General features: G+C 41.5%; 1 protein-coding gene across 3 annotated transcripts in view; it reads left to right on the top strand.

Moving 5' to 3' along the window:
- The window catches only part of RIC3 (RIC3 acetylcholine receptor chaperone), a 58,751-nt gene continuing 45,933 nt past the window's right edge, over positions 6,391–19,208 (top strand). For all 3 annotated transcript variants that reach the window (XR_001919233.1, XM_018059498.1, XM_018059497.1), the window contains exon 1: positions 6,391–6,541. Coding sequence is in view for 2 of the 3 variants with exons in the window: in XM_018059498.1 (XP_017914987.1) it covers positions 6,418–6,541 (124 nt within the window). In the remaining variant the exon portion in view is untranslated. The remainder of the gene's footprint in view (positions 6,542–19,208) is intronic.

The following is a 19,208-nucleotide window of genomic DNA, read 5'->3' as shown; positions in this document are numbered from 1 at the left end:
AGCATTTAAATGCTCACCAATTTTTACCCAGGGGTAAAGTGTACAGAAAATGTAATGCACAGATTATGGATATGCAAAGTGTGACTTTAGCGGGGAATTTCTATCAGTTTGCTTAATTAATTGGAGCCAAAGACTATGTCTTCTCATTGAAGGCAGAAAGGCCCAAGGTATCCAACTGTGACCTCTCTGTGTGTCACCAGAGGCAGGGGCCAGTGAGGAGCACTGATAGCAAAGCAGTAAGGACATTCTCACCTCGACCCCTCGCCACCAGGAAGCATGGATCTTCACACCCTTGACCTTTATCCGCGCAGTCCCAGTTGGGTAAAGCTTCAGGGTGAGGAATATGGGCCTTCTAAAAGCTTCCTCCCTATACATTTCTCTCCAAAACCATCTACCCTTTCCTGAGTCCAGTTTGTTTTCACTGGACTCACTTAGAGCTGTAGCTCCTACTGCTGTTTTTGTCTCATACACAGTTGCCTTCCAGACTCCATCACATTTGTTAGCTCACAGGAGGGAGAAAGAGGAGGGTAGTGGCATAGACTCCATTTCACAGGTGAGAAAACTGGGGCTCTGAAGCTTGGAATAACCCCCAGAAGTAGCTGGAAATAACTTCACAGAACTAACCTTGAAAGGGAGCTGCCGCTGGCCCCAGACCTGTAGGGCCTCTGCTCTGCCTTTAGGAAACTACTTAGGGCCTCCACCAACTGCAGGAATATCTGTTCTGCTACCACTTCTAGCCATCAAAAAAAAAAAGACAGCCCAGAGACAACCCCAGTGGCCCAGTGGTTAAGAATCCACCTTCCAATGCAAGGGACTCAGGTTCAATCCCTAGTCAGGAAACTAAAATCAGCCATGGGGCAACTAAGCCCATGTGCAGCAACTACTGAGTGCACACTCTAGAGCCCTTGTGCCACAGTGGAAGATGCTGCATGCCACAACTAAGATCTGAAGCAGCCAAGTAACACACACGCACACACACACATGCACACACACACACACACACACACACACACACACACATTTGTATGTGCATATAAAAGCAGCCCAGGCATTGACGTTTCCTCTCATAGATAACTTCCAAACTGAAATCTGGGTTCATCTGACTGGGAAACAGAGTTATGTATCTGCACCCCAGTGGCCAGGGGAAATACAGATTGTTGGATTCGACATTGAGAGAGTGAGGTTCTCAATGTGGATAACATCTGACAAAGAAAGGGTATTCAAAAGGTGTTTATCAAATCTCCTTATCCCTGATAGGAATTTCATCCATCTCTCAATGTGCTGGTCCAATACAGCCTCTTGTGTGTGTCCTGTCCCACCTCTCACCTGCCTCAACTAGCCTTTCCATTCTGTGCTTTGCAGTTACATGCTTTGCTCCCTTCTGCTCAGTGTTCTGGATATTTGGGTCTCACTTCCCTGCTCACCACCCTGATTTCTGCCTTTAATAAGGTCTGTGACTCTACAGTAGGGCCGCCATGGTTCCTTATGGGCTCTTTAAAATTGTTTTCAGAGGCCAAGGTACAGCCTTGGAATCTCCCCTGGGATAAAGATGCCTCAAAAATAGAAGAATTACATTTTCAGAAATAGCCAAAGTCACCGTACTAAAGTTCCCCAGAGAAAGAGAGTTAATGGTATACTGCTCAGTACATATTTCACTCTGACTCCATCTCCTATCCTTGACTTCCCAAACTTTCTCCTTACTGTGCTTTCTGGATTCAAGATCTGTCATCAGAAAATAAATCAAGTTTGGAAATCACTAATATAAATCATAGAAGTAAGTCAACAGCTTATTGACAGCAGGCTAAACATTAGGCTATGATCAATGACTATGAATATGACTTAAGGCTGAGTGACTTTTTGATGTCCCTCTTGGAGGAACAGTTCAGGGTCCCCAGGCAGGCTCAGCCGGAAGCAGCTGCATTTAAGTGGCTCTAGCTGCAGGGCCTTGAGGGACTCACATCAGGGAGCCCTGCTGGTCATCACAAAGCAGAATGGAAATAGATTCCAAGGAGAAGGCAAAGAGAGGTCCCCTCTTTTGGGGTCTAAGGCTGAGAGAGCCCCTCTTAACCACTTACTGCACATCAGAGGAATGTAGGTTCTCTTCCCTGGATCTTGAGGCCCATGAGCAGTTTGTTTCTGTTCTGAAATTGGGTGTTAAGAAAGACGAAAGGAGGTAAATCAGGAGTATTAGGAAGGTAGTTATCACGAAGGTAAGAATGCCAGCAACATAGGAAGAGCTGCTAGGGAACAATTTACAAGTTCCTCAGGAGTGAGATTGCAGGTGAAAGGGAAAACAGTTTGTTCTCCATGTAAAACCATAAACAATAGAATTAGACCAAATAGTTACTGATAGTGCTTCCCAGGTGGCGCTAGTGGTAAAGAACCCATCTGCTAATGCAGGAGACTTAAGAGATGTGGGTTCAATCCCTGGGTGGGGAAGATCCCCTGGAGGAGGGCATGATAACCCACATCAGTATTCTTGCCTGGAGAATCCCATGGACAGAGGAGCCTGGGGGGCTACAGTCCATTGGGTTGCAAAGAGTTGGACACTTCTGAAATGACTTAGCATGCATGCATGCAGTTACTGATAAGCACTTGCATGTATTCAGGAAGTTCTGTATAAACATCAATGTATTTTTGCACATAAAGCACTTAGAAGTATACCTCTGAGTGGTTACTGCAGCCACTACTTGTTGTTGTTTAGTTGCTAAGTTATGTCCAACTTTTTGTGACCCCATGGACTATAGCTCACCAAGCCTCTCTCTCCATGGGATTTTCCAGACAAGAATACTTGAGTGGTTTGCCGCTTCCTTCTCCAGGGGATCGTCCTGACCAAGGGATCGAACCCACGTCTCCTGCATTGCATCCTTTACCACTGAAACACCAGGAAAGCCCACCACCACTGCTGCTGCTAAGTTGCTTCAGTCGTGTCCCACTCTGTGTGACCCCATAGACGGTAGCCCACCAGGCTCCCCCGTCCCTGGGATTCTCCAGGCAAGAACACTGGAGTGGGTTGCCATTTCCTTTTCCTACACCTACTCTAAAAACCAACTACAACTCCTTAAAAGAGAAGGTCATCTGACTGCTCATTATACTCTCTGTTCCTGTCACCTTCCAGTGTCTTCATTCATTCAAGACTTTAACACCTGAATCACTATCTTTTTTTCCATCCCATTTTTGTCATAATACTTGGTAACTTCAATGAAAGGGTGTAACCCAAGTTTCCATTGTGGCTTATCATTTACACGAGCATTCTGGCTGATGTTATCTTCTCCCAGACTTCATTTAAAATTGATAGACTGATCATTTCTATTTTTATTTCCAGTCCAAACATCTTTTCTGAGCTTCAGACCCATCTATCCAATTGGATAGCTACCTCCAGGCTCCTCTGTCCATGGGATTCTCCAGGCAAGGATACTGGAGTGGGTTGCCATGCCCATCTCCAGAGCATCCTCCCGGCACAGGGATTAGATCCACACGCCTGCCTGCATTTGCAGGCAGCTTCTTTACCACTTGTACTACCTGAGAAGCTTGTACCACCTGGACACTTCATGGACCCTCAAACTCAACTCATCAAAATCTGAACTCATCTTTCTCACAAATCTGATTCTTCTGCTCTCAAAATCTTGTTATATGAAGTCAATGTCTATCCAATCACCCAAGCAAGAATTTGGGGGTAATCTGAGATTCCTCTGTGTCTCTTAGGAGCTATATCCTATCAGTCATCACCTTCCTAAGATGCATCTGCTCTCTGTGAGCCCAGAGCTTCTCTGGTTCCAGAAAGCAAAACTGGCAGTTAAGAGAGCAAGTCCTGGAGTAAGCATGCGTGCTCAGTCATGTTCAAGTCTCTGTGACCCCATGGAATGTAGCCCACCAGGCTCTGTCCATGGGAATTTCCAGGCAAGAATACTGGAGTGGGTTGCCATTTCCAGGAGTAAGCCTGCCTAGATTCAAATAAAAGTTTCCAACGTATCTTGTGCAGTTATAGGCAAGTTACTTCAGCTTTCTGTTCCTTAGTTTTCTCATGTGTAAAATGGGTACATATTTCTTACTTCTAAAGTTAAGAGAATCAATTGTTATGATATGGAAAATACCTGGACAATAGGAAATGCTCAATAACTTTTAGTACTATTGATTACATCAATGATAATGATGCCTGAGTGATGCTAGTAGGGGCATTCCCCTGGCTGCTATAATTGAGGATTCAGACTTGGAGGGTATCAACTACTTCTTCACAGACTTTCAATCAATCTTTCTTCCTTCAATCCCACTCCACATCTTTGCCTTTAAAGGAACTCATTACTTTCAATTCCTAATACTTTATAGGTTCTGAAGCCAAATTGGTTTGCTTCTTAGAGTCTTTCTCTCTGTAGGCACTTCTGTTTTTATTCTCTAAACCTGCACTGTTCAATATGGTAGCATCTAGGCATATGGCTACTAAGTCATTGAAATGTGACTGACAGTCCATGAGGTCACTAAGAGTCGGACACGACTGAACAACTTCACTTTCACTTTTCAGTTTCATGCATTGGAGAAGGAAATGGCAACCTACTCCAGTGTTCTTGCCTGGAGAATTCCAGAGACGGGGGAGCCTGGTGGGCTGCTGTCCATGGGGTCGCACAGAGTCGGACATGACTGAAGCAACTTAGCAGTAGCAGCAGCAGTGTTACACATGTGGAAATGATAATATTTGGGATATTTTGGGTTAAATAAATTAATTTCACCTATTTGTTTTCACTTTTTAAATGTGTGGCTACTAGAAAATTTTAAATTATTGGTTGACTGAAAATTTTGTTCTGGTTTTTAATCCGAACAAAGTATTGGACAAACCCAATACATAAGTAACTGGCATTTTATTTCTACTGGATACTGTTGCATCTTATAAATGTTTTGACATCTCTATCTGCTGTCACGTTTTCTCCCATCCTCTTCAGTGTTTTAGTTGATACACTTTTTTTTTTTCATTTTTGTGATGTGTCTGGAGAAAGCAAAGATAAATGAGTGTGCTCCATCTGCCACGCATGTGTGCACATGAAGTTGCTTCAGTCGTGTCCAACTCTTTGCGACCCCACGGACTGTAGGCTCCTCTATCCATGGGATTTTTCCAGGCAAGAATACTGGAGTGGGTTGCCATTCCCTATCCCAGGGGATCTTCCTGAGCCAGGGATCAAACCTGCATCTTTTGTACCTCCTGCATTGGCACGAGCACCATAGTGGTACTCCTGCACCACTAGGAGCACTTGGGAAGCCCTCCATCTGCCATGTTTAACTGGAAATTATACCTAAGCTTCTCATAACCTAGTTCCTGCTTATATTGCCTTATCACTTTATGTCACTGACCCTAAATGAACTACCACCAAAATGAATTACTAATAGTTTTCACAGCACATAAGGAAGCTTCAAGCTTTCATGTCTTTGCTTTCTCTGCAACCTTTTCCTGGACTATGCTTCGAATTCCTCTCACCTGTCTGCCTAGTAACTTCCTCATTCTTTAAACACTCACTCAAATTTTACCTACTTTCAGAAGCTCTTTCCTTATTTCTCCTCCTTACAGTTGAACTGAGTGATTTGGAGTCCAGAATATTTGCTGCCTGTTCTTGATTCTATGACTATCTACCCTATAGGGAACCTATCTTATTCATAAGAACCAAAAGAATGTTTGTTAAAGAAATTCATAAGGACAGTAACAAGAACTGTGGGGACACAGAGGAAGGAGAAGCTGGCTAAAAATGTTTCATGAAGGCAGTACTTTTCAGCTGTTCTTCAGAGAAGTTTTTAGCAGTGGAGATGTGTTAGGAATTTTCCAGGCAGTGTGAACAGGATAAGCAAAGATTCCCGGAACGCAAGAAATATGTTAGGGAAATAGCAAATGGTCTAGTTTGAACGGCGCATTGGTAAAACCAGATCAGGGAGGGCCTTGAGGTCACAGAAAGCAGCTGGACCTTTCTATGAGGATAAAGAGGAGTTTTTCAAAGATGTGAAGCTATGGAGAGCTTTAAACGCATTACACCTGAGTTTTAGCAGTATCACCTTGGGCTTCAGGTGGAGAATGGATGTGCGGGGTCTTCCAGAGGGACTGGAAGCTTAACCAGTTAACTGATGGGTGGTTAAGGAGGGGAGTGAGCAGTGTGGTGATGAGGATAAAAGGAAGGGCGCGGCCACCCGTAGTTTAGGTGTAGAACGCCCCTGTGGGCGTGGGTTACAGGGAGGAGTTTCTAGCTGGAACGAATGAGAGGGCGCGGGTACCATTCAGCGCACCTGGGGACGCGCAGGAGGAGCGAGTCAGCCTCGCGCGCCGCGCTCGCGTGTCCCTCGCGCGGCGCCGTCCGCGCAACGCTCGGTGGGGTTGGCGGAGGCCGCGGGCGCTGCGGTTCCGGTTCCGGCGGGCGCCCGCACCTGCGGCGGGGGCGGGCGGTCATGGCGTACTCCACGGTGCAGAGGGTGGCCCTGGCCTCGGGACTCGTCTTGGCTGTGTCGCTGCTGCTGCCCAAGGCCTTCCTGTCTCGCGGAAAGCGGCAGGAGCCGCCGCCGGCGCCCGAAGGTAAGCGCGGGCCGACTCCCCCACCCCGAGCCGCAGGGCGAGCACGAGCGCCTAGAGCCCCGCTGGAGGGAGGGCGGCCGCGGGGGTCTGCGGCCCCGCGGAGTTTGCGAGGTGCCAAGCGCCAGGGTTCTCTTGGCTCCAGCGGGCAGCGGCCGGACCGGGTCGCTCCAGGCCTTCGCCTGCAGGAGCGCGCGCAGAAGAGCCTGGACGCACTCTCCGGTTGCTCTCACCTCTTCCCTTCGCTGGCCTAACTCAACTACTCACTGTCTGCCCAAGTGCTTTGAGTCAGGAGGGCTCCGACTTGAATTCGGGTGTCCGTGTGCTTTCTCTCGTGCTTTCGAATGAAATAGTTGGACTGGGTATTGTTAACCTTAATTTGTTGTGTATTTTCAGTTTGGTGTCGAGAGCTCTCTGCTGCAGGCTCTTTTTGTGCCTTCGTAAATATAATGTGAAGATTTTAATAATCCGAGTTTCAGTTACTGAGATGCACATGGTTCTGCATTTTCGTTACGTGAACAAGTATTTCTTAATCCGTTGTTACTGGCATGATGTATGTGGTGGTTAAAAATCCAACCTGTGGTTTGCATTCTGGGGCTTTTGCATAGTGGGTGAGTGTAATAGGGCAGGAATGCCAAAGGCTGGGAGAAAAACTAGAACAGTTCTCTGTAGATTGTGAAGTTCTGGTAACTTTCTTCTGGAAATTGTCTGTGTAACATCCTGGAGACCCGGTTTTACAGCGTTCGTGCTTCCACTAATATTCAACCTGTTGATGTTGGACAGCTCCTTGAACTGAAACTCATTTCCCTCTAATTTGTGCACATTGACTGTAACTCCACCCTCTTGTACATCATAGATTGTAAATGCAAGAAATGCAAAACACCAGGCTCTAGGGGGAAGGGCAGATCCACCCAGAATCCTGTTCATAGACTTTGCTTGATAATCTTTATGTTTGTAAACCTGTCTCCCTGGGAGAAACGTCTTTAAAAAAAAAAAAAGCAAACTACCTCATTTGTTGGGTTTTCTTTCATTTTTTTTTTCTTTCTGTCTTATTACAAAACCCCAAAGGTTTTACTCACTTTGTCTAATGATGATGAAGAGTAAATTGACGATGACCCTAAGCGGTTAAAGATTCGTCTACAGTAGTGTCTCACCACGTTAAATTTTCATCGTGCTGAATTGTCTTGAATAAGTTCTCTTCGATACGGGTGGGAGATACTCTTCTAAATGTTGTGTAGAGAGACGATCAGAGATGGCTTTTTCTCTTCAGAGCGCAAGTAATAATAATCAGCGTTCTTATCTTAGAAACTTTGCAGTTTCTGTTCTCTTCATTCCTCAAGTGTTATTTCCTCGGCACCCTTCTCATTGCTCAGCTTAAATGCAATCTCCTCAGAGGCTTTCCCTGATGATCCTACCTAAAGTCACTCTTTACACTCCCATCATTTCCTATGTTTTATTTTCTCGATTGAAGGTGTTATTGTATCATATGACGTTTTCTTATATATTTTACTAGGATTTTTGTTTTTGTTTTTTGTCTCCACTTTGTAGAGTGTAAGCTCCTGAGGGCAGGCAGTTTGTCTTGTTTACCACTATTTCTTTAGCAGTTGGCATATAATGGACAGTCAGTATTTTTAAATGAATAAAATGCTCTTTTTGCATTCATTATCAAAGTAGTATAATCTAGGTAAAAGTAAGTTAGTGTTAGTTTTTCAGTCGTGTCCCATTCTTTGCGACCCCATGAACTGCAGCCTGCAGACAGCCCCTCTGTCCATGAAATTCTGCAGTCAAAAATACTGGAGTGGGTGGCCATTCCCTTCTCCAGGGGATCTTCCCCACCCTGGGATTGAATCCACGTCTCCTATATTGCAGGCAGATTCATTACTGTTTGAGCCACCATAATCTATGTAAAAACCTATATTAACTGATGTAGTCCAATAACTGAAATTTGCTAACTAAAATCCTTGTCATGGTACACTGACATTTTAAAAACGGTGACTCCTAACCATTATTGGGTTATAGATCCCTTTGAGAATCTAATGAAAATTATGGATTTTTCCCCTAGGAAAAATGGCTATACTTTTTGTACATACATCGAGAATTTGAGTATCAACTCAGAGAAACCACAGACTCCAGAAACTCCTGCTCTGTAGAAAGGGATAGCCCTGATTCTTTGAAAATTCATGTCATCCGTGTCTTAAAATTTGTGTCATTATAGCTTCCATCTCTGCCCATTGGCATATATGAAATGAGCATTGTCCCTTTTCCACATGACAGCCGCTAAGGTAGTCTTTAGCAAATATTTATTATGTACCCTTTAACATAGTTTACACACAGTATATAGATACTGTTTAATTCTTTAAAAAAAAAAAAAAGCCAAATCCCTGCCTTGAGGAACTCACAGTTGAGTAGAGGCGATAAGACATTGAATAAGTGCAAAAAAGTATCAATTGCAGGTACTCAACTCCTTGCAGGGAAAGGAGGAGACACATGGTAGAATGGTTAGTTTTATTGGTGTTTCAAGAAAGGTGTTATGGAAGAGAAGAACCTTTTCTCTTTTTTTGGTAATAGCTTTCTTGAGATACAATTCACATACCATGCAGTTCATGTATTTAAACTGTGTGACTGCATCAAAAGATACTCAACATTGCTTATTATTAGAGAAATGCAGATCAAAACTACAATGAGGTATCAACTCACACTCGTCAGAAGCAGTTCAGTTCAGTCACTCAGTCGTGTCTGACTCTTTGCAACCCCGTGGACTGCAGCACTCCAGGCTTCTCTGTCCATCACCAACTCCCGGAGCTTGCTCAAACTCATGTCCGTCAAGTCGGTGATGCCATCCAAACATCTCATCCTCTGTCGTCCCCTTCTCCTCCTGTTTTCAGTCTTTCCCAGCATCAGGGTCTTTTCCAATGAGTCAGTTCTGGTCAGAATGTCCATCATCAAAAAATCTGCAAACAATAAATGCTGGAGAGGCTGTGGAGAAAAGGGACCCCTCTTGCATTGTTTGTTGGAGTGTAAACTGATACAGTCATTAGGGAACACAGTATAGAGATTCCTTTAAAAACTAGGAATAAAACTACCATGTGCACTGACCATACCAAGTGCTGATGAAGATGCAAAGCAACTGAAACTCTCATACTGCTGGGAATGATGTGGAATGGTACAACCACGTTGGAAAACAATTTGATAAATGCATTTTAATAAAATTAAACATATGCTTACCACATTAAAAAAAAAAGCAGAACTGCCATATGACCCAACAATCCCACTACTGGGTGTATACCCTGAGGAAATCATAATTGAAAAAGACACATGTATCCCTGTGTTCATTGTAGCACTACTTATAATAGCTATGACATGGAAGCAGCCTAGATGTCCATCAACATATGCTTGGGTAAAGAAGCTGTGGTACACATACACAATGGAATATTACTCAGCCATAAAAGGACACACAGTTGACTCAGTTCTAATGAAGTGGATGAACCTAGAGCCTATTATACAGAGTGAAGTAAGTCAGAAAGAGACAAGCAAATATCATATATTAATGCATATATATAGAATCTAGAAAATGGTACTGATGAACCTATTTGCAGAGCAGCATTGGAGACACAGACATAGAGAACAGACTAGTAGACACAGTGGGGGAAGGAGAGGGTGGGACGAATTGAGAGAATAGCATGGAAATATATATACACCACCATATGTAAAATAGATAGCCAGTGGACATTTACGTATGACACAGGGAACTCAAGCCCGTGCTCTGTGACAACCTAGAGAGGTGGGATGGCTGGGAGGTGGGAGGAAGGTTCAAGAGGAGGAGGAACATGTGTATACCTATGACTGATTCGTGTTGATATGTGGCAGAAACCAACACAATATTGTAAAGCAATTATGCTCCAATTAAAAATAAGTAAATTTCAGAAAAAGCAGTAGCCATTTGCAGCAAAATGAATGGATCTAAGAATATGCGTAGTGAAAACAGAGACAAATACTATGTGATATCGCTTATATGTGAAATCTAAAAAATAAATGAATGTGTATGCAAAACAGAAACAGAACCACAGATGTAGAAAACAAACTTGTGGTTACCAAACAGGAGAGGAAAGGGGGGAGGGTAAATTAAGGGTATGAGATTAACAGATATAAACTACTATGTATTAAATATAGATAAGCAACAAGGATATACTGTATAGCCCGGGGAATTATAGCCATTATCTTGTAAAAAACCTATAATGGAGTATAATCTGCAAAATATGGAATCATTGTGCTGTACACCTGAAATGAATATAATATTGTAAATCAACTATACATCAATAAAAAAGTAAGCAAAAATAAAGTGTGTGAATGGTTTTTAGCATGGTCACAGAGCTGTGCAACCATCGTCACTATCAATTTTAGAACACTTTATCATTCCCGCCGCCCCCCAAAACCATCTTTAACCTCTTTAGCCATCACCCATTAACAGTCCCCCACCCTGAGCCCCTTCAGCCTTCAGTTCAGTTGAGTCATTCAGTTGTGTCCAACTCTTTGCAATCCCATCAACTGCAGCACACCAGGCTTCCCTGTCTATAACTCAAAGCAATCTCCCTGAGTTTGCTCAAAGCCATATCCATCAAGTTGGTGATGCCATCCAACCATCTCATCCTCTCTCGTCCCCTCCTCCTCCTGCCTTCAATCTTTGCCAGCATCAGGGCCTTTTCTAATGAGTCAGTTCTTCACATCAGGTGGACCTTCCTAGGCAACCATTTATCTACTGTCTATAGATTTGCCTGCTATGGGCATTTCATGTAAATGGAATCATGCAATATGTGATCTTTTGTGACCGGTTTCTTTCACATAGTATGTTTTCAAGTTTCATCCATGATGTAGCACGTATCAGTACTTCATTACTTTTCATGGCTGAATAATATTCCATTATGTGGAATATTCCATCTGCATTTTATTCATTTATTAGTTGGGCATTTGGGGTTTTGATGATTATGAGTAATGCTGCTATTAACATCCATGTACACATATTTGTGTGGATATATGCTTTCATTTCTCTTGAATATATGCATTTGGGAAATGTGAACATTTTAGTGTGGCTGCAACTAAGAGTGGAATTTCGCTCATATTATTACTCTGTGAGCAGTTTTGAGGAACTGCTAGATTGTTTTCCAAAGTATCTATCATTTTACATTCCCACCATTAATATGTGAGGGTTCCAGTTTCTCCACATACTCTCAGACGTTTGTTATTGCCAGCCTTTTTATTATAGCCATCATAACGGGTGTGAAGTGCTATCTTATTGTGGGTTTTTTGTTTTTTTTTTTGTATTTCCATGACGACTAACAACTTTAATATATTTTCATGTGTTTATAGGCTGTTTGTGTAACAACTTAGAGAAATGTTGGTTCAGACTTTTGCCCATTTTTAAATTGGGTTTCTTGTCTTTATTGTTGAATTATAAGAATTCCTGGTGTATTTTAGGTACAAGTTCATTATCAGATATGTGACTTGCAAATATTTTCTTCAACTCTTTACTTTCTTGATGGTGTCCTCTTAAGAAAAGTTTTTAATTTTGATGAAGTCTAACTTATTTACCTTCTTCTCTTCTGCTTTTGATGTCAGACCTAAAAAAATAATCTCCAGATCCAAGGTCATGAAGATTTATGTCCATGTCTTCAAGTTTTATAGTGTTTACTGTTATATTTAATCCTTTGATCCATTTTGAGTTAATTTTTGCTTTTGATATGAGGAAAAGTCCAACTTCATATGGATATACAGTTATCCCAGCATTATTTGTTGGAAAGAATATTCTGTTTACATTGAACTGTTTTAATACCCTTGTTGAAATTCAGTTAACTGTGAGAGTTTATTTCTGGACTCTCAATTCTGTTCCATTGACAAACATCAGATATAGAATATATACCTGTCCATACGTCAATACCACACTGCCTTGATTACTGAAGCTTTGTAGTTAAATTCTGAGATCATGAAGTGTTAAGTCTCCAAACTGTGTCCTTTTATTATCAAGGTTGATTTCTGAGTGCTGTGGCTCAGGATTTCCATACACATTTTAGGATTAGCTTGTCAATTTCTGCAAAAACCAGCTGGGATTTTGTTTGTGTGGAATCTGTAAATCATTTTGAAGAGTATTGCCATCTTAATAAGTCTTTTAATCTATGAATAGGATTTTTAAAAATTTATTTAGGTCTTTAATTGATTTCAGGCTTCCTTGATAACTCAGTTGGTAAAGAAATCTGCCTGCAATGCAGGAGACCCTGGTTTGATTTCCTGGATTGGGAAGATCTGCTGGAGAAGGGATAGGCTACCCATTTCAGTATTCTTGGGCTTCCCTTGTGGCTCAGCTGATAAAGAAACCACCTGCAATGCGGGAGACCTGGGTTCAATCCCTGGGTTTGGAAGAGCCCCTGGAGAAGGGAAAGGCTACCCACTCCAGTATTCTGACCTAGAGAATTCCATGGACTGTATAGTCTATGGGATCACAAAGAGTCGGAGACACGACTGAGCGACTTTCAGTAGTTTTCAGTGTACAAGTCTTCTTTTGTTAAATATATTCCTAAGTATTTTATTCTTTTTGATGTTATTGTAAATTGAATTATTTTATTAATTTTAAGACTATTCATTACTCAGCTTTAGAAACACAATCTTTATCTATTAATACTGTATTCTGTAGATTTGCTGAATTGCTTATTGGCTGCAGTAAATGATTGTGTTGTCTGCTGCTGCTAAGTTGCGTCAGTCGTGTCCAACTCTGTGCAACCCCGTAGACGGCAGCCCACTAGGCTCCTCCATCCCTGGGATTCTCCAGGCAAGAACGCTGGAGTGAGTTGCCATTTCCTTCTCCAATGATCGTGTTGTCTCCAGAGATTGTGTTACTACTTTCTTTCCGATCTACATGCCTTTTCTTTTTCTTGCCTAACTGCCTGGGTTAGAACCTCTAGTACAATGTCAAATAGAAATGGTGAAGAGTGAACATCCTTGATTGTTCCTAATCTTAAGAAAGCTTTCATACCCTTAAGGATAGTGCTAGCTATGGATGCATTAATAGAACTAAAGAATTTTTAAAAGGGGGCCTGTTGAGTGTTTTTATTATGAAGGGATTGAATTGAATTTTGTCAAGTGCTTTTTCTGTCTATTAAGTGACCATTGGGTTTTTGCCCTTCATTCTATGGATATGATACATTACATAATTGATTTTTGGATGTTAAAACCTTGCAGTTTTTTTTTAAACTAAATTAAGGAGGTATCTCTAACGTGTTTTTATTAGCCAGATTAACAAGGATATTTCAGGCAGAGGGAACACAGCAAAATCAATACCCAGAGCTTTGAGATAGCTTTAGAGTTGTAAGAGATGAGACAAGGGCCCAAATTGTAAAGATTTTTTTCATGCCATACTTAAGGAGTTTGGATCTTATTCTAAAGATCGGTGAGGCCATTGTGAGTTTGTTAGTGGAAGAGAAACTTACAGTCTGAAAGGACATCTTGGCAACAGTGTAGAGGCTGTATCAGTGAGGGTTTCTTCAGGGAAAATAATGTTGCAGTAGTCCATTTGAGACCTCGTGAACATCATTAAGGCAGTGTGTTTGGGCTCATCAGTTTAGGATTCTCATGGTAAGTAACAGAAAATTCAGCTGAGTTGTCAAGTTGAAAGGAGGATGTATTGACTAGTGCACATGAAAAGACTTCGTGTTAGAATTGGCCTCCTGTGTGGTTTGATCCAGAGGTTAACAATCCCATCAGGGCTTCTGTCTGACTTTCTTTGTCCTTTTTACTTCTGGGTTCCTTCTCATGTCGGCTCTGTCCTCTGGCTTCTCTCTCTCAGGCTAGAAACAGTATTTGCAGCAGTTCCAGATATCACCTCCTCATATTTAATTGTCCAGAGAAAGAATGTTTTTTTTCTTTTGAACTCTTCCTTCACTCCCATATCACTTTTATACCTCCACCCCCAGTTCTTTCCCAGTAGTTCCAGCTAACATATCCACCCATCTTATTGACTTGAGTAAAGTTATTTGCAGTGCTCTGGGTAGAAAGAATATGCTGATCCTCTGTGGAGTTGAGAGTGGTTCCCAGAGGGAAATAGGGATACCGGAGGAAGAAGGAGTAAATGGAGCAGGGGAAGTGTCCACATGGAACAGGAGGGAAAAGAACAATTTTAAGAAACATTTTTAACTAGAAGTGGAATGTGAGGCAGAGGGAGGCATCTTGAAGTATTCTCAGCTTATTGGCTTAGGTGACTATACCAAATATACCTTTACCAAAATAGTAATGAAGCAACACAGATTAAAGGGGAAAGGCAACGAGTTCAGAAATTTGTACACTAGTATCACATCCCCTTTTTCCATCTTTTTTCATACGTGAAATCCCTGGAACCCACATCCATTCCTCACGTGACGTAGTTACAAGTATTTAAGTATGGCCCTCTTAGAAGGCAAACAACAGCAAGTGTAAGCCAGTTGGCTCATGGAAGAGCAGCCTGTTGCATCCCCATCCCCCTTTTTAGGGGCTTCCCTGGTGGCTCAGCAGTTAAGAATCTGCTGCCAGTGCGGGAGACTCACTTCCCAACCTGGGGCTAGATATTGGAGCAGGAGGAAGTGGCATCCTGCTCCAGTGTTCTTGCCTGGAGAATCCCATGGACAGAGAAGCCTGGCAGACTACAGTCCATGGGGTTGCAAAGAGCTGGACTGGACTTGGTGACTAAACGCATATCCCCCTTTTTAAAAGTCTTTAGTTCTATTAATGCATCCTGGGGATTGCTTTAGACTTTGGGTATTTCACTTGCTGATTTTGCTGTGTATTAGAATTTTAAACTTTTTTTTTTTTTTTAAGGTACTCCTATAGGTTTGTCCATTTTGTACATTCACTTGGTGTTTTGGAACCAAATAGAGGAATATAGCCTTTCTTGTTGCATTTTGTCTCAGTTTGATCCAGAATTCTAGCCTCTTGACTTTTCTTCAGAATATTTATTGTTTCATTCATTGTATTTGTTTTTACCATCTCTCTCAGCTATATATCATTCTTGATTTTTAAAAAACCTTTTTTGTTAAAGACATTTTCAAACATAAGAAAAACTAAAGAGAGTAGTATAATAAGATGAATCCACATCATCCTGCTTCAACAACCATCATCCTGTATCATGGATATTCCCACTTACTTTGCCCCCTATGCAAATACCAAATCTCAGACACTGTGATTTCATTTCATCCTTAAGTATTTTTGTATACATCTCTAAAGCATAAGAAAATTAAAATTATTTTTTAAATATAGCTGCAATATCATTATCACTCCTGAAAGTCAGTAATTCCTGAATGTCATGAAATCAGTATTCAAATTTCTCTCACTGCCTCATAATTTTTTTTCATGATTTCCCCCTTGATTGTGATTAGCATATCTTCTTGATCATTCACATTATCTAAAAAAAAAAAATCTATCAGTCTTTTGAAACTGCTCTTAAGGTCACCCCATTGTGTTCATGGAAACCCATTTGTGTACAGTCATTAAGCCAGTTGGTTTGATTGCTTTATCCCATCTTATTCTGTCCAATATAGGCTTATGGTCTGCATGCTTCCTTTCTTCCCCCTTCATTGTATTCTCAACATAGAATCCATACTAACCCTGTTAAAGCTTAAGTCTCCCTCCACAGAACCCTCCAATGGCTTCCTGACTCACTCAGATGAAAAGCCAAAGTCTGTACATGACCTACAAAGCCTACTTAATCCTCTTCTGGTTGCCCTCTTTCCCATTTTGCTTTGAGCGCACTGGCCGCCTCCTCACTATGGTTTGAACGTTCCTGGTGTGCTCTCACCTCAGGGCCTTTGCATTTGGTGTTTCCTCTGCCCGAAATGCTCTTCCTTAGATAGCTGTGTGAATTTTCTTTATCTTCTTTACATCTTAACTTAAAAGACATCTCCTGAGCCTTCTCTGGACACTCTTGCTAAATCTTTACTTTCCCCCAACACATCCTATCCCCTTTGCCTGCTTCATTTTTTCTCTTAGTATTTATCATTATCTTGTGTATCATCTCTTCTCTGGTTGAAATAGGAGGCTCCATGAGGGTCAGGATTTTTGCTTCGTTCACTGCAGTATCTCCAGCTTTAGATCAGGCCCACACATAGTAGAAAATCAATTAAAGAATTTAATCAATAAATTAAAGAATTGGAATTAAGCGAATTAATGAATACTGGCTCCCAAGGATCAAGGTTTGCTCTATTAGCATTTATAAGCCATTATTGTTGTGTAGTTGCTAAGTTGTGTCCAGTTCTTTTGCAACCCAGTGGACTGTAGCCTGCCAGGTTCATCTCTCCATGGGATTTCCCAGGCAAGAATACTGGAGTGGGGTCTCATTTATTATTATTTATGGCTGCGTGAATTATTGTACATCCATATGATAGACTATTATGATTCCAGTAAGTTATATTCATGAAGTATTTCTGTGTATGTGTGGCCAGGTTTGTTTTTCTTTGAAATCAAAGGGGAAAAAATATCGATTTCTCTGGAATCACTAAGCCAGTGGTATTGATTTATAAACAGGGTGGACAATACAAATACAGAATAAATTATACCTAAATTTGAAATCTGGTACTGTGCACCTATTTTTTGAGACTATTTTAATTGGAATATAGTTGACTTACAATATTGCATTAATTTCTGCTGTTCAAAGTGATTCAGTTATACCTGTATCAGTTCAGTCAGTCAGTCGTGTCTGACTCTTTGCGACCCCATGAACCACAGCACACCAGGCCTCCCTGTCCATCGCCAGCTCCTGGAGTTTACCCAGACTCATGTCCATTGAGTCAGTGATGCCATCCAACCGTTTCATCCTCTGTTGTCCCCTTCTCCTCCTGCCCTCAATCTTTCTGTGCATCAGGGTCTTTTCAAATGAGTCAGCTCTTCGCATCAGGTGACCAAAGTATTGGAGTTTCAAGCTCAACATCAGTCCTTCCAGTGAACACCCAGGACTGATCTCATTGAGGATGGACTGGTTGGAGAGTCCAAGGGACTCTGTGTGTCCAACACCACAGTTCAAAAGCATCAATTCTTCGGTGCTCAGCTTTCTTTATAGTCCAACTCTCATATCCATACATGACCATTGGAAAAACCATAGCCTTGACTAGACGGACCTTTGTTGGCAAAATAATGTCTCTGCTTTTTAATATGCTGTCTAGGTTGGTCGTAACTTTTCTCCCAAGGAGTAGGCGTCTTTTAATTTCATGGCTGCAGTCACCATCTGCAGTGATTTTGGAGCCCCCCAAAATAAAGTCAGCCACTATTTCCACTGTTTCCCCATCTATTTCCCATGAAGTGATGGGACCTGATGCCGTGATCTTAGTTTTCTGAATGTTGAGCTTTAAGCTAACTTTTTCACTCTCCTCTCTCACTTTCATCAAGAGGCTTTTTAGTTTCTTTTCACTTTCTGCCATAAGGGTGGTGTCATCTGCATATCTGAGGTTATTGATATTTCTCCCGGCAGTCTTGATTCCTGTATATACATTTTGAAATATTCTTTTCCTTTTCAGTTTATCATTGGATACTGAATATAGTTCTGTGTGCTGTAAAGTAGGACCTTGTTTATCTGTTCCATGTGTAGGAGCTTGCATCTGCTAGCCCCAGCCTCCCACTCCATCCTTCCCCCAGCCCTCCCCCTTGGTAACTGCAAGTCCGTTCTCTTTGTCTGTGAGTCTGTTTCTGTTTTGTGGATAGGTTCACTTGCATCATATTTTAGATTCCACAAATAAGTGATTTCATATGGTATTTGTCTTTCTCTTTCTGAATTCACTCAGTGTGATCATCTGTAGGTCCACCCACGTTGCTACAAATGGCATTACTTCATTCTTTCCAATGGCTGAGTAATACTCCGTTGTATATGTGTACCACATCTTTATCCGTTTATCTATCAGTGGACATTTAGGTTGTTTCCATGTCTTAGCTCTTGTGAATAGTGCTGCTATGAACATAGGGGTTCATGTATCTTTTTGGATTAGAGTTTTGTCAGGATATATGCCCAGAAGTGGGATTTCTTTATTTCAAATATTTTCTTCCATTCTGTGGGTTGTCTTTTTGTTTTATTTATGGTTTCCTTTGCTATGAAAAGGTTACCAGTTTGATTAGATCTCATTTGTTTATTTTTGTTTTTATTTCTGTAGCCTTGGGGGACTGACCTAAGGAAACATTGTTACAGTTTATGTCAGAGAATGTTTTGCCTATGATCTCTTCTAGGAGTTTTATGGTGTCATGTCTTATGTTTTAAGTATTTCAGCCATTTTGAGTTTAATTTGGTATATGATAAGAGAATGTGTTCTAACTTCATTGATTTACATGAGGCTGTCCAGTTTTCCCAACACCACTTGCTGAAGAAGCAGTCTTTTCCCCATTATTCTTGCCTCCTTTGTTGAGGATTAATTGACCATAGATGTATGAGTTTCTTTCTGGGCTCTTTATTCTGTGCCATTGATCAATGTGTCTGTTTTTGTCATAAACATCAAAACATCATAATACTATGATGTTTTGATTACTGTAGCTTTGTAGTATTGTTGGAAGTCTGGGAGAGTTATGCCTTCTATTTTGTTCTTTTTCCTCAAGATTGCATTGGCAATTCTGGGTTTTTTATGGTTCTAAATAAATTTTAGGATTATTTGTTCTAGTTGTGTGAAAAATGTCATGAGTA

Source organism: Capra hircus, chromosome 15 (assembly GCF_001704415.2).
Source record: "Capra hircus breed San Clemente chromosome 15, ASM170441v1, whole genome shotgun sequence".
Lineage (NCBI taxonomy): Eukaryota > Metazoa > Chordata > Mammalia > Artiodactyla > Bovidae > Capra > Capra hircus.
This window is presented reverse-complemented; position numbering and strand designations above follow the sequence as displayed.